The sequence below is a fragment of the Parambassis ranga genome, chromosome 12, assembly GCF_900634625.1.
Source record: "Parambassis ranga chromosome 12, fParRan2.1, whole genome shotgun sequence".
In the NCBI taxonomy this organism is placed as follows: domain Eukaryota; kingdom Metazoa; phylum Chordata; class Actinopteri; family Ambassidae; genus Parambassis; species Parambassis ranga.
In genome coordinates, this window is record NC_041032.1 from 5,629,962 (window position 1) to 5,645,700 (window position 15,739).

General features: G+C 42.3%; 2 protein-coding genes across 2 annotated transcripts; one reads left to right on the top strand and one right to left on the bottom strand.

Annotated features, from left to right (window-relative positions):
• Positions 1-4,777: 4,777 nt before the first annotated feature.
• On the bottom strand, positions 4,778-8,995 carry macir (macrophage immunometabolism regulator). Its single transcript, XM_028418383.1, has 2 exons — positions 8,893-8,995; positions 4,778-7,461 (listed from the first exon to the last, which is right to left on the bottom strand). The coding sequence occupies exon 2, from the start codon at positions 7,456-7,458 to the stop codon at positions 6,805-6,807; it is 654 nt and encodes a 217-aa protein (XP_028274184.1). The 5' UTR covers positions 7,459-7,461; positions 8,893-8,995; the 3' UTR covers positions 4,778-6,804.
• A 1,498-nt stretch (positions 8,996-10,493) lies between these two features.
• On the top strand, positions 10,494-15,680 carry reep5 (receptor accessory protein 5). The gene is made up of 5 exons (XM_028418432.1): positions 10,494-10,720; positions 10,967-11,060; positions 14,281-14,419; positions 14,782-14,950; positions 15,397-15,680. Exons 1-5 carry the CDS (start codon positions 10,603-10,605, stop codon positions 15,444-15,446), a joined length of 570 nt encoding a protein of 189 aa, XP_028274233.1. The 5' UTR covers positions 10,494-10,602; the 3' UTR covers positions 15,447-15,680.
• The last annotated feature ends 59 nt before the right edge of the window (positions 15,681-15,739 follow it).

Consider the following 15,739-nt stretch of genomic DNA (forward strand, 5'->3'; position numbering starts at 1 on the left):
AGACTCGGATGCCAGTGACCACTGGGCCAAGAGGAGAAAGCTCTTCAAAGAGAGCAAACAGTGGAGCTCTGCTGGAGGAAGCTCCATCACCAGTGACATCACAGAGGAATCAGGTAACTTTACTCAGAGGGCACGTCTTATAGAGCGAGTGAGGTTAGCTTGGTTGCACCCTTGGTGTGTGTGCAAATGAAGCAGGCAGAACTTGGAAGTGCCCATTTATTTCTGTTGCCTGGAATGATAGAATGCACGTCTGTAAAACACAGAGAGAGCGAGAGAGGACCCATCAGAGACAGCCCATCATCACCAGGAAAACATATACACCAATATCTCCATTAACCAGCAGGAAAAAAACACAAAACACTTAAAGTCCAATGTGTCTTCAGATGTGTGTCTTTGCAGAACAATCTGCAGGCTGGTGCCTCCAGGACTACATCTAAAAACTGTGTCTCTACAGGCCTTATAATTATGAGCCTGGTAGTGTCAGAGAAACGTTCCTCTTCCTGTGCCCATCATATGTACTGTATTTCTTCTAGTGTCTGAGGACACCCGCTCCATGGACATGAGCATTCAGGACAATGAAGACAGAGGCTTCTACACAGAGACCTTCCACTCTTCAGCGTGGATTTACCAGGGAGATGAGGTCGTATCAGGGGCCATTCGCCCCAGCCTCGCCAACAGAACGCGAGCTGTCTCAAGTAAGACACCATGCGGAGACATTGCTGAAGACTCAGCTAAACGGATGGATACATACAGGTGTCTTCCTGAAATGACTCAAACTTTCCCTTCGCTTTCAGTTCGAGAGAGGACGGTGAAGATCAGTAAAGGGACAGGGGAGTATCCCTGGGGCTTTCGGATCCAGTTTTCTAAGCCCATTGTGGTTACTGAGGTTGACACAAGTAAGTGAAAACCCGACTGTGCTTCACATAAGCTGCATGTCCTCAAGGACAACCTGTGCACTGCATAGAGAGAGTTTCAGTGGTGTCAAGTTGCCAAGCAACCAGCTGCTCTCACTGATGTGTGTCCACATGTCCGTCCTTGTGCCTGTCTTTGTGTTTGCTTTGAGACTTTCTGTGTTTTCAGATGGAGCTGCTGAGGAAGCAGGCCTGCTGGTCGGAGACTACGTCCTTGCTGTCAATGGGATTGACGTCACCAGCATTCCTCACTCGGAAGCTGCTGATTTAGCCCGGCAAGGTGTGGCAGCGATCAGACTGTACATTACTGTCCTCTATAAAGGATGCTAAATGTGGGACTAATAAAGGTTTCTTAATCTTAATCTTAATTATGTTGATATTTTAGGTCCAGACATCCTCACACTGACAATTGGTTCAGACATCGCTCGTGGTCCCAACACTCCTAGACCAGCATGTCGGGGTTACCTCCACAAACGCACCCAGTCTGGCCTGATTAAAGGCTGGAGGAAGAGGTGGTTTGTGCTCGCTCACGACTGCTGCCTTTCCTACTACAGACACAAGCGGGTGAGCAGGATGAGGCCATCATGTAAGAAAATACAATGAGACATGTCTGTTGGTGACAATGCTTCATGTTCCTCTACAGGATGAAGGAAAGAGGCCCGCCCTGACAGCGGTGAAGCTGGAAGGGGCTGAGGTGGGAGCAGATCCATCCCTGGGAAAACCATTTGTGTTCAAGTGCCGCCCTCTGTCTGGTAGTAGAGTGTTCTTCTTCTGTGCCACTTCTAACCAAGAAATGAAAAGGTAGAGTACACATAAGAATGTCAAGAACTCCATAGTAGCATCCATAGTAGCGCATCATATTCATACTGCTGATATTTGTTCAGGTGGCTGGAAGCTATGGAGAAAGCTATCCATCCCATCACACAGGTACTGCTCAAATCAAAAGGCTTTGGTGTAGCCGCATGTTTCTGTGTTTCACTGTGACTGTGCTATGTATCTCAGTGGATTAGCATGAATGTGTCAGGTCGTTGATTTATCACCTGTCTGCCACAACACTAATCTCATCAATTAACCCCCTCATGTTTCAGAACCACGTGTGGATGGATGTCACCAGACACAACTCTAATCTGCCCCCACTGGCTGTGAAAAACCCAGACTGTCTGGGGCTGCTTCATAAAATGGACAAGAGCAAGGACACGTGGGTGCAGCACTACTGCATCCTGAAAGACGCCTGCTTGTACCTGTACAGCGGCATCCGTGCCACTCATGCACACGGTACGCACATACACCGTGTTTCAAATGTAGACATAGCAACACAGCAGTGACTATGTTGGGGTGGCACAAATCTGTTCATACACTGTCACCAGCAGGGGGTGCTAAGCTCAAAACATGCACAGGAATTTAGTAATATCTCAGTTGTTTATTCTCTGTGCTACTTTTATCATGATGCTGGTTTAATAAATATGTTGAATATTAATCATCATTGTCTGGGTCGTCAGGTGGTATCTACCTTCAGGGTTACCTGGTACGAGAGCAGCCCTACGGATCCAAAAAATCCACCATAGAACTGAAACCTCCATCTGATGAGTTCAAAACCTTCTACCTCTGCGCTGAAAATCCAAACGAAAATAAACGGTGAGGAGATGAGTCCTTGGGGACAGCAGCTATATGATGACGTTCATAGTGAATATGACGATAATGACATGTTTTATGTGCTTTCCAGATGGATCAGTTCTATCAAGGCTTCCATTACAAAGTGGCTACCTTTGCACCAGGCCCTTCAGGACTACATGAGCCGGCCGCCTGAAGAGACAAGAATGTGAGACCCACCCCCAAATACTGACAGCAGACAGACTCACTGGATTTCTGCACTTTTCTACGTGCAGTGGACACATACAGTGAGGAATGGGATGAAATACTGACAACACGACCTTCTATTTTGCACTTTTTTTTTTTGGTCTTTTACAGTTTTCAAGCCAATCTTATTATGCATTTTATTAATGTATGTAAATATGTGGTTAATTATGGATCCACATTTTAAATACAGTATTTCTGTAAAACTTCCTTTTTCTTTATCATTTGATGAAACATAGACAAATACAAAGAAATAAAAAGGGGGCAGGAGTAGCCTGTGATGGTGTTTTTAAACAAGAACATCACATCTATGGATATTTTATTGAATAAATAATTAAAAAGAAAATGTCATGTATCGCCTTTGTTTCAAACAGCATCAAATGTTTGCTCTAACTATGTCAATAGAAGCCGAAACTGTTCATCTGATGTACACAACCAGGCAAAGGTTTGGACATAATGTATCTCCTCATTCAATGATATTTATAGGGTAAAGAGTTCTCTATTTAGCTACTGTTCACAGCATTAATGCCAAATGATGATGTCAGGGGGTCAAGAAAACAGGAGAATTCCAGTTTCGGGATTTTACCCATCTATGACATAAAGTGTAATAACACATTCGTTTTGTACAGTATCATTTATTTCATAAGTTCTTATAACAACTTCCACAGTAAATATCCAGCTGAACATTTTCCTGGTGTCTCTGCCCACAAACCTACTCCCTCACCGTGTCCATGGAAACATCTTCTCCTTTTTGTATCTGTTCACTTTCATTGTGATATTTTCCACAGAACGTTGTCGAACATGTTAATATTCTGTTATGAAGAAGAATAGTCAGAAATTTCTTGGTAACACAAAATACAGATTAAACAGCCATCAAAATCAGTTATGTTTTCATGAAGTCATAAAGAACTGTTAGTTTGCTTGTTGATCATGAAAAGTAAGAGATTAAATTACCTAACAGTCAGTGCTATCTTTGGCTATGTTCATATTACAAGCCAGTATTTTCCAATAAATGTTCTTCAGCAGGATGAGCTTCATGAACACCACTTTTACAATTTTTCAGGCCTGAATATCATCAGAAGTAAGACGCTGTAAACCCTAAATCATCCAGACCTATGATTTAGGATCACATCCTGAAGTGTGATTTCAAATCCAGATTAATGATCAGACCTGTGCGTACACACAAACCTGTTAAAATCCGATTTAATCCAATTTAATCTGGTAATCTGAACATAGCCTCAGTGTACATTTACTATTTGGCTTTGGGAATAGAAGTGCATAAGAGTAACAGCAATGTATAGTATACGGTAAAAGAGTATATGTACACCCCTCAAATAATTTGATGCACATTTAAAATGTATTCATATGCTAAGATTTCAATTGTGTACACAAATGCCCCCTAAATAAAAAAATCAGCAAGCAAACAGCAATTACAGGCAAATCATTCACCTTTAGCAACATACCGCTCCCACATTTAGATTTTGTGTGAGTTAATTTCTAATGAATTGATTTATTAGCTAAAAGCACTAAAATAAATAGATACATAAGGTGAGCACAAGAAAAGAACATTTACACATAAGATGTCTACATTCCACTCACAGCCTATGTTGCACTTTGAATGGCACTTCGCTCCGCCCCGAACATCCTCCTCCTACATCCTGTTCAGGCTCCACAAAGCCTGATGTTATTAGGTGTGTCAAGTCCACATCAGGCATCCAGTAAAAATCAACCGTTTCTATCCACTAGTGTTATATTATCATCGTTTGGCTATATTAAGATAACTGTTAAATATTGAAACAGAATAACTCCAGTTTTAAGACTGTGTCTTGACTAGTGATCTGCCTAATATAATTAGATCTCAAATCCACAGCCTTTACATTAACTGCAAAGTGTACCATGTTTTACTGTAAAGTAATGCACAATGTATATATTCTAATTCATAATATAGGATGCATTGAGACCTGTGTGTAGGATGACACTCCCTCTGGATGTGACCTGAGAAGACAGATGAATGAGCTCACACCACTTTTACTCAAGATTGTGTCACTTTCTACAACAGAACAATTGTAAAGATGCCATCACATAAAATTCAAACACAGAGTGTTACAGGTTGATTAATTAAATTTCCTACTGTTTTAGTGTAATAGAAAACACAAAGACAGAAAAAAAAATCACATTTTTTCCCTTCAAGGCAGCACAACAAACTGGAGAAAATCTTATGGGGTGTACAGATTTTAAGTGTCCACATGGCTTCCGTATGTACAATATTGCAGCGTTGCCTGTGAACGCCTCGTTTTGGTGCCATGGTGGTGAGAACATCCAGGTGCACTGACACTTCCAGAGACAGATGTCCAACAGTGCAATCAGGTGCAGCAAACAGGCCTTCTGCAGTAGAGGCATTTTGAAAGTCATCCACTATCAGCTGTAAGGGGATCATACACGCGCATTTCCAAAGACACACCTCTACATACTGTGCACTCACAACCAATATACAAAACTAATGATGCACCAACGTGGCTTTCTACAGCCTACATATATCCAAACGGTAACAGATGCAAAAAGACTTGAAGTGATACTCCACTCGTATGGCTCTGTGCGAACGAAATCTCCCACAATCCATCTGTGTAGATGCCAACAACGTAATCTGGCCCACAGTTCAAGTTTAAATGGAATAATAGCAACTGATTAATCACTAAGATCCCCTGATCTCTGCAATCTGACTGAAAGGTGATGCTATAAGAGAAGGTCACAATCCACGGGTCTCATTAGACCGTGGAGACATGTAAAGAGATTGTTTTGGGGCATTTTTATTCAACCACATAAGGGTTAAATAAGTTTTCTCTACCACTAGCTATAAAACGAAGATGCCAATACTGTATAAACCTCTGAACCCCAAGCAGTTTCTGGTGTTCTTACCCCCACTCCTGTCATTGTTTTAGTCAGTGTGGGCTCAGTGTTGTCTATCAAAACAGCACATTCATGGCTACAAGCAGAGAAATGTCAAACATGCCTTTGTGCAATATAACAGAAGAAGAGAATCAGTATACACAGAGAGGACCACAGGTGTGACCAGTCTTAGGGGAAAAACAAATCATCATCATCGTGTTTTACGTGCCAGTTCCACAAAATACCAAACATTCACAGAATTGTTCTCACATGACTGCCACTCATTGCTGAGTCACTCGTGGCTTCCTAGTTGCATTGAGGAGAGCAGAATTGTTTTGTTTTTGAGGAAACCTTAATAGTGCAAAGAGATTATTTTTGGCCGACGTTTAATTTAGACATGTAGATAAAGTGATTTTAGTTTCTCTCTGTGATGAATAGTGCTGCTGTGGCGTATTATTATACTGAAAACATGCTTTTCAAACCTGCTGGGATTCAGAGGGTTAAACAAACAAAAGGCTCGCCCCAGCATCAGACAGTGAAACTCAAACAGAGCATACCACATGTGAGACAAGCGTTAGGAAATGAATCCGATTTTTCTATACACAGATTCTGAATGAAGCGTCACCTCACTATCACACTTACTTACCTGACGGTAAATAAGAGGTTTGAAAGCATATTGTTATTGATCAACAGCAGTAAAACAGCAATAAGTAAATAAATGAACACATTTGCAACATAAAATATTATCTTGTTAATTTAACATTTCAATAAAAAAAAAAACACAACTCTTCACAGTTAAACAGTAAAACTACTATGGTGCATTTAAAGCTGATACAGTATGTGATATGTGCTTTTCTCAGCTGTGCGCTGATACATCAGTGCGTGTTTGACCAGTACAAACACATAACATTGTCAATAAATAGGTCCACCAGTTATTGCTAGGTTTATATATTTCACATTTTTAATTTTAACAACCTCACAACGTTATGTGTAAAGTACTAGGTAAACCCCCTGTGTAATAATAGAACAGGATTATCAGACTGTCTTCTTAAGAGATGTGTTTATAATCTGAGTAGAAAGAAAGCAAGCTTGAAATAGCACCTAAATCCCCAAGAGGGTGAAAGACGCCTAAAAAAGGCCTTCCACTGTGCTTTCATGTCTTGTTTCTGGCAAACATGCGCTCCCCTCTCAGGGTGAGGTGCTGCAGTTGGTACTGTAACACCTCAGTGTCTGATGACTCTTTGATGCTTATTTTGTCCAAGTTAAGGTAGTCTAGGGACTTGGACTGGGCTCCCTTTCCTTTGAGCAGACAGAGGGGCAGTTGCGCATGTAGGCTCCTCCCAGGCTCGCCATGAGCCATGGACCTGAGGAAGGTGTCGCTCGAGCTGGGCATGCGTCTCCGTCTTCGCCCGTTGGCAGCAGGAATGTCGTAGGGTTGGTAGTAGCGACCTTTGGCTTTGAAGATCCGAGAGGACCGGTGGACGCCCAAGTCCGCGGACTTGGGGACGGTGCTCTGTATGGTGCTGGGCACTGCCTCTGATACAGAGTCCTTCTCTGGGGTGCCTTCAGACCATTTATGGGCCAGTTTGAGCAGCTCCTCTCCTGTGGTGAAGCCCACCAAATAGTTAGAGTCCATGTGGAGGATCTGGTATCCTGCAACAGTGCCTCTGATGGGTGAACATGGGGTGCTGGAACAGCGAGGCCGCTCTACTTCCGGTTTTAATGTGGCTTTTCTCTCAGTTGCTGGGAGAATGGAGACATGTGCCCTGGACACTCCACTGACATCCATTTCCATCCTTACAGACATGTCCTGAGAGAGACAACATCACTTTGTCAGCTAAAATAAACACAACACACCTTAAATAAGGTAACCACAGCCACAAATAAAGGAAAATTAATAAATGCCATTCACATGTACGCAGGCCACTCACTCAATGAGGGATTTCCTTTCTTAGAAATCATTAAAAATACATCTGGACTGTGTTACATACTCAGGTTTATCACCACAACCAATCAAAATAGATGAAAAAAATCTAATTTGATTACCAATCAACTAAAATATTAACCTGCAATGAGCAGCCATAAAGTCTTACAGCTACAGTGAAGGAATGTCACACACAAACACGTCTGATACATTCAAAGGAGTTCAATCAATGCAGAATAATCCTATCAGCACAAGGTAAATCTCTGCAATCTGCAGTATCAGAGTGTTATTCTGGCATCTGTGGAGACACTGGGGCAGCAGAAAGACTCAGACTAATGACAGCTAATCTGTGATGATCATCTTCTTCATTATGTGTATATTTATATAGTGCTTTTTTTCCTACTTACTCGAAGCCTTTGTGAGAGAAATGTGTATTTTTTTAAGGAACATTTTCCCTAAAACTAAATTAAACAGTGTATCATCTGACTCGTGAATTAATCAGCTAATCATGTGCCTGCGAGACATGATCAGACTTGTCAATAGGGCCAAACAACCACTTTATCAGTGAACAGAGGGAGTAAAGTGTAAAACTCTGAAAACACCATAATCAATAATCATTTGATTATGTCAACACACACTAAATATGGAGGGTGTGGATTAATCGATGCTTTTAATAGCACGTTATGTCATCATTTTACAAAACCATCTTTGAATACTGCAATGAACTAAGATGCTTAAAGCACGCAGGTGATGTAAATGTTATTCCAGTGAACACTGTGTTCGTGGTGACGGCGGTCACAGCCGCAGTAGCTGCCTCTGAACGCCATTGCGCGGCCAGCCCAGCCACACCGAGCCAGCCTGGAAGAACCGACAGCCAGAGATTTCAAAAAAAATAATACCAAGGTTACAAAGACAGGCTTCACACCCCAGAGAACACACACAAGCTCCACAAATACACACATTATACGCGTGATGAAGCTGCTAGCATTATTATCTGTAGCATTTTCGTAGCTAGAGACAGGTAGCATGACAGAGGAAAAGATGGCTGTTGCATCAACCGACGGGCCGTGAACATTTTGTCCCTATTAAAGACTCCTGAAAAAAACAGGTGCATTAATTACCTGTTAACACCACACATACACATCCTTATTTCTGGTACCGTACAAACGGCACATCGATTATTTTTACACACCGACTTGACTGACAGGAGCCGTTGGTTACAATACAATGATGGACAGAAGCTCTTCATCCTCGCTGCTGTCTCTAATTGTTTAACGATTTTACATAATAGTGAGGGGGAAAAAATGATACACGAACCCGTTTGGCTGCGAAGAATCCTGGTTCTGTGGTCCTCTGTCTTCTGCTACCTGCCGCCCGGGTTCCGTCAACAGCAGCCAGCAGGAGGAACACTTCCGGTCTCTTCTTCGGGAGAAAAAATACTGGATTTTTCCGGCGTGATGCTCAGGGGCGGCAAGACGTAACAGGAGGCCCCGGGCAGAGGAGGAGAGGGGCTCCTTACCTAACCATAAAATTCTGCTTGCATATTTATATAACACCTATTGTGCATTTATTTAAAAACAACTCTGATTTATCAAATAGTGTTTTGACTCATTCCTGTGTCGTTTAACATGAGCACTGGATACATCTGGTAATCCTAAAAATTAGGATAAGGGCTGTGATTAACACAAGCTCACAAGACTTTCATGTCTGATTCTACGACACAAACTGCATGGGTACATACCACGCTGAAGAATGTTGGGATTTCTTTGTTATAATAATAAACTTAACTGAAATATTACATTTGTTCCCAGTGTTCCAGTGCAGTTTGGTAAGAAACATTACGTCAGCTGCAGTGCAAACAACAGACTGCCGCTTGAGCCCTCTTAATGTTTAGAGTGATGTAACCCAACACGTTACTGCCCCCCTGTGGTGTGACAGACTAATTACCTAAAGAAAACAAAACACTGGCACCAAGAGGGATGTGCCAGTTTTCGTATCAGATTTAACCTTGATGACAGGCTAGATAGATAGATAGATAGATAGATAGATAGATAGATAGATAGATAGATAGATAGATAGATAGATAGATGCAACCCTTGAAGAGGAGGCTCCAGTTGTTTCTGTATGAGGACAATTATTAAGTGGAAAACAGCTTAAATAATCAAAATTATGATATGGCCATTGTAGAGTATTTTATGCTGTCAATCAGCTGATGGATGCACACTGCAAGAAGTCAAATATAACAGCAGCTGTAATTTGCAATGTCATCAAAGAAAGGAAGGGTGTGGCTGCAGAGAAGTCAGTGTTGGCCTTGGATTATTGTGCCCTGACCTCAGCCTCTCAGGTGACACTCCCTCAGGCACACTTCTCAGCAGCCATCCTTCCAGATTGCACAGTTTGTGACACTGTAATGCCTGTAAGACCCAAGTCAGGGGGAAGTGACCAGTTGTCATTATAACTGTTGAGCAGCAGCAGCGTCAAGTTGGTCACAGTGACTGTAGCTGAGGCCTCATTTGCTTCCACCTGCCTTCAGGGTAAAAGTGCAGTAACGCATGTCTGAGGTGGGGCATCTAAAATGGAAAGACAACAATGTAAGGGTGCTGTTCAGGGAGTATGAAGGCATAATATATAATAATATCAACTAGGAATAGTGTTTATTGTTATTTTTTGCATGCAAATAGCAGTATAGTCAAGGGAGCAACATCAAAACACATGACAACGTTCATAAGATCATCACTAGGGATAAAACAATATTATAAATATTGACAATCAAATATCAGCATTAGCCCAAAATTAACATGACAACATTATCACTAATTATCACCAGTTGAAGCTCTCCTGTATAATTCCGGGATAAGTGTCACCGCTCGGTGCTTTTATTTTGAAGGCGCCCATTGGTGGCAGGTTACACATCCTGTGCGTCTTGACTCCCGTCAGCTCAGAGGCTGTGTTGGGTTGCAGGGGTGTCGCAGTTTGATTCACAACTATTTCGTAAGTCGTCAGCATCGCCAAGACGGTAGTTCAGCCATGGCGGTGGGGCTCAAAGACAGATTCGAAAAGTTCCTTCATGAGAAGAACCTCATGACAGACGCTCTGGCCAAAGTGGAGGCGAAGACTGGAGTGAGCAGGACGTACATCGCTCTGGGTGAGTGAGGTGGACAGAAACACGTACAGAGACCGTGCATCACAAAGGAGCAGACCCTGTGCACGGCTCACGGAGTCCTACCCAGACACGGTTATTCATATTATACAAGTATTCGTATAAATCAGCGGTAGGAGATGGGATTTATTGCTGCTGTATGATGTATGATATGTCAGTTTTATATTTATGCAATGTATTTATATGTATTTATAAAAAAACGTGACAAACACGTGGTGTGATTTGTTCCAGCTGTCATCGGTGTCATCGCGATTTACTTGGTCTTTGGTTATGGAGCCTCCCTGCTGTGTAACCTCATCGGCTTTCTTTATCCAGCCTACATATCGTAAGTGTTTTATTCTCAGAGCGCTGCTGTGAGGGAGGGGCCTGCCCAGCAACACACACAAACACACACACACAAGCACACACACACACACACACAAGCACACACACACACACGGAAATCATTACAAGGCCCAATATTCAGGCCTATAATGGAGAATATTTTTGTCTTTTAGCTTCTGTGACCACATCCAAATATGAATTTGCCATTTTTACAGAAAATCAATACACTTATATTTAAATGTAATCACAAAATCAGAGACTACACAAGCTCAGCCATTTAATGTCGGCTACATACCTGTACAGTTCTGTGATTTCATCTTGCACAGGAATGTTCCGTGCACAGGTACACACCACCTGTCAGAATACTTGCAGTTCCTGCTGTATTAGTTGGCTTCTGGACTACAATTTGACAACGTGATTACACACAAACACATACACACGCATGCATGTATATGGCTATATTTGTGAGGGCTTTCACTAACACGATGTATTCTGTAGTCAAAACCTAAACCTCAATGTCCTCACCTTTCCTAAATGTCCTCATTCTGCTGGTATTTACATCATTGGTCCTCATATGGACGTACACTGGCTCAATTCTACACATTTGTGTCTTGCATTGTGTCTTAACTGTAAAAGCTGTTGTCAGCAACCACACTCAGACTTCTAGTTACTGATTCAATGTTTTTGCTAAGAGTAGCTCAAGATTTTTAGCAGGAAGCACATTAACTTCTTTTTTTTTGTGACACTTGTCATTGAGAAAGTCGAATCATCCAGAGCCGACCACAGACTTCATTTGGTCAGGCTCCTACACTGAAGCTCCTCTGTGATGTTACATGTGATCGGTCTTGTGATTTTTTGCAGTTTTTAAAGACAGAAAACATTTTAATAAGACCGTCATTGAGAATTATACAGACTTCTTAGGACAGTGTATATCAGTGACTGGTAGTGCAGTGTCACATGTCGGCACACAGATGTTTGTCTCTGTCAGTCCGGCGTCTTGGATGTCGTTTGTTTCAAGGCTGTAAGACGCAACTCAGTAATGAGGCTAGTAAAAAACACAGAAGAACATTTTGATCTTAATTCACCGGAACACCCGAAACGGGTTGAAGAAAGTCAGCCTGATAGTATCAGTCACCTCAACCGCTCTGTTTCCTTCCGTGTTGTAAGGGCGTCTGAGTTTCAGAAATGATATGTCATGGACCACAGGAGCAATAATGGAGGATATTAGTAGGTGTAAGTGCAGCCTGCCTTTTGATGTTGCATGGATAAAGTTCAGGGTTAATCCTGAACCTGCTGGGCTGCGGGTGTGAGGTGCCTGGACTTGCCTTGATGTAGAATCAATCATGCAGATACTAACGTCTGTGGCCAACCGTCTTTTATTTGATGTGTGAATCACATGGCTGAATCACTGGGCACGTTCCACAGCAGCACAAACTGGTTTCTGACTTGGTCCGTATCACCACTGTGATGTCATCTTTATGAACTTTGATTACGGCGTCTGTCAGTCGTGCACATGGCACGCCTCTTGATCAAACATCAGCCCTGAGTGATGGTTACACCCAGGCTGTTACAACATCACCAGGGATTTCTTATCATCTCCTACATTATCCTTTGATAAATAGGGTGTTAGAACAAGGTTTATAGTGATCATTTAAAAAATAAGCCTAAGACCACCTGTCAATCAAAGCTGTTGTAGAAATGATGAAGCACATTTGAAGCCTTGTGATTGGATTGGATTTTGTAGACCAAATACAAAAATAATGGATGGATATAACTGAAGCCAGTGACCCTTTGTAAAGCAAAGTGAGGATTCTGTCAGGCAGTAAACAGGAGCCAGAGGGAGGAGGCGCGCAGTAGAGGTCTCTGTGGGAAAGGATGGCTCACCATATGCAGACAATGTGCAGTATAATGCTAGAGGCAGAACAGGAACACAGCAACCACAAATTGGCACTCAGAGTGAAGCTAAGAGGCCCGTCATGACATCTTTCCTGTGCAGTCATGCTGCCGCATTGCATCACAGGTGGCTGAGCGATAACTGTCACTGACTCTGTGAGAAGACGTTGTTAGGGTCTAGTTTGGATCATTTAGTCTGATGCGTGCAGAGATGTGTGCGCTTGTTGAGTGTGTAAGTTTCAGTGTAGCACTGCTGGATCTCCGCTGCCTGGATTTTGACAGCGTTTATATGGAAACAGCTTCACAGCGATGATTCATCACACATAATGACTCAATCATCTGAGTGTGATGGTCAGGAAAGGGAAGTTGCAGCGGCATACCAACTCCTCTGCTGTTTACTTGGTTGCTAAGTGTGCTAATGCTAATACAAATACCAACATTTTTGTGAGCAAGTCTCAAAGTGATATTTATTGTTTTAACAAAATGATTCTACTTTGTATTGGCACAGTAAAGAGAGTGGACCATCTGCTGAACATACATAGTGTTCTACAAATGCTTTAGTCACTGATGTTCAACAGTAGCAACAAGGAGGAGTCCCAAATCAATCCCAAAGTAATCCTGCTGTATGACAACCAGCTCAAACATACAGGACTAGATGAAAGAAGGGGAAATAACAGTCTGGATTACATGAAGAGACAGAGATGGATTTACATCTGTGGGAGATCGTTTTAAATGTACAGGCACATCACTTTTATGGTTCTTTTCATAACGTGCTCAGAGGAAAAGAGGAAGTGGAGAAATGCTGAAAGCTGCTTTGGTCTGACGGTCTGTGGCACAGTAATCCAGGGTGTGGTCATTCAGCAGCTGCTATGAAATGTATGGTTTGTATTGATGTGTGTGTGTGAGTTTGGGCAGACAGCTGATTAAAATGAGCCAAAAGCTCAGCTCCCTCATTTGGTATTCAAAACAGCGACACACTGACATGCTGCTGTTTGCAGGGGGCATTACAGGAAGTTAACTCGATCTACACTCATGATAGTGCTGTGTTGTAGTACACAGACTGTATCATAATGACACATTTTGAATCTGTAGTGGGGCTGTCGGGGTCAATATCTGTTTTCGTTACAACTTTTAAAAAATGATTTCTTGTAATTTTGTGTCATTGACAGGAAAAAATGTTTTTTTGTGACTTAGTCAGAATTTATTACCTAGATGAATAAATTCACTTTGTTCAATGTTTAAAAAAAGTGACGAAAGGAATGGAATTGGAAACAAAGACACTGTATGATCCTGATCCACTGAGAGTAATGTCTCCGTCTTCTTCCCAGGATTAAAGCCATTGAAAGTGCCACCAAAGACGATGACACTAAATGGCTGACCTACTGGGTGGTGTATGGAGTCTTCAGCGTGGCCGAGTTTTTTGCTGACATTTTCCTTTCCTGGTTCCCGTTCTACTATATTGGAAAGGTGAGGCAGCAGAGGAAGGGTTCTTTGTGTGTCAGTATGCAAACCACTGGCAGCAGGTGAATCTGGGTTCCTGTTTTCTTTTCCAGTGTGTGTGTGTGTGTCATGTGTGTTTCCGCTCAGTACTTCTTGACAGAGATAAACATGCTGACTGTTCGGCGCTGCTGTGATCATAAAGAATATCAGTGTTAAGAGCTCTGTCAGCAGGTTCACCCACACAGAGCCTGTGTTTGCTTTAAGAGGCGTGCTGTACATGTGATGATCTTCACACACTCACAGGGAGGCATGGTGTGACATACTTGTCCTGTTTGAGCTGGGAGGATGTTCTGTTTTTAGTGACGTGCCTGATGTCTGTGTCTTCGCAGTGTGCCTTCTTGGTGTGGTGCATGGCACCGACTCCCTCTAACGGATCGGTCCAGATTTATACCCGCATCATCCGACCATTTTTCCTTAAGAACGAAGCCAAGATTGACGACGTGGTGAAGAACCTCACGGACAAGGCGTCGGAAGCTGCTGACAAGTTCAAAGATGAGGGTGAGCAGGTCATGTTTGTGTATGGTTGTCTGTAAACACAAACATGTCTCATACTGTATGACACATCAGATACATCTCACAAACCCCATGAAAGATGACAGCTACAGAAGAATAGCACATTTTCAACATCATCCTCCAAACTGCCTTATCTAATAGGGTTGTCATAGCAACGTGTTGGAGTCGAATATGCTACACCCGAGGTGTCACATAGTTTACTTGAATTTCCCCTCGTTACACACTCAAGTCTCACTATTTTGATGTGTGTCACTATATGACTTCTTTCCATTTGTGTATTGTTTTGTTCATTCAGCACTTCCTGCACAGATGTGCACACACAGTCTGTGTTGTCCTTTTTAGCTGGCAGGCTTGTGAGGTCATACATCTGCAGGAAGTGCTGGTAGCTATGCATCTAAGAAATCATAAAACAGCATCTTCTCTGTCCACAGCCAAGAAAGCCACAGCAAACCTCATATTTGAGGAGAAGAAGAGCTCCTAAGAACGAGGCCTCGAGCACCTGACGCTGTTACAGAGGAAGTGATGCCTTTAAAATATCTCCTGATCGTTTCCTTTAACCCTCATCTCGACTGTGTTAGATGTTACTCATGTATCACACGTACCAGTTAAAGCCAAACCACACATCAGTTTACTTATTTAACTTTGCCTTGTCAGATAACTCTATGCTGGCCCTGGTACACTCAATGAACCAAATAAAAAAACAAAACACACTGAAGTGGTTTTTGAGTGTGCATCATTTTCCTGTATAGAAATGCATATTTTAACCTCATTTAT

Bases quoted from the DNA above. Each gene is read 5' to 3' on its own strand.
- macir (XM_028418383.1), bottom strand. From the start codon at position 7,458: ATGTCTGTAAGGATGGAAATGGATGTCAGTGGAGTGTCCAGGGCACAT.
- reep5 (XM_028418432.1), top strand. From the start codon at position 10,603: ATGGCGGTGGGGCTCAAAGACAGATTCGAAAAGTTCCTTCATGAGAAG. The intron at 14,420-14,781 runs GTGAGGCAGCAG...GTGTCTTCGCAG, and splicing joins CGTTCTACTATATTGGAAAG to TGTGCCTTCTTGGTGTGGTG. The intron at 14,951-15,396 runs GTGAGCAGGTCA...CTCTGTCCACAG, and splicing joins TGACAAGTTCAAAGATGAGG to CCAAGAAAGCCACAGCAAAC.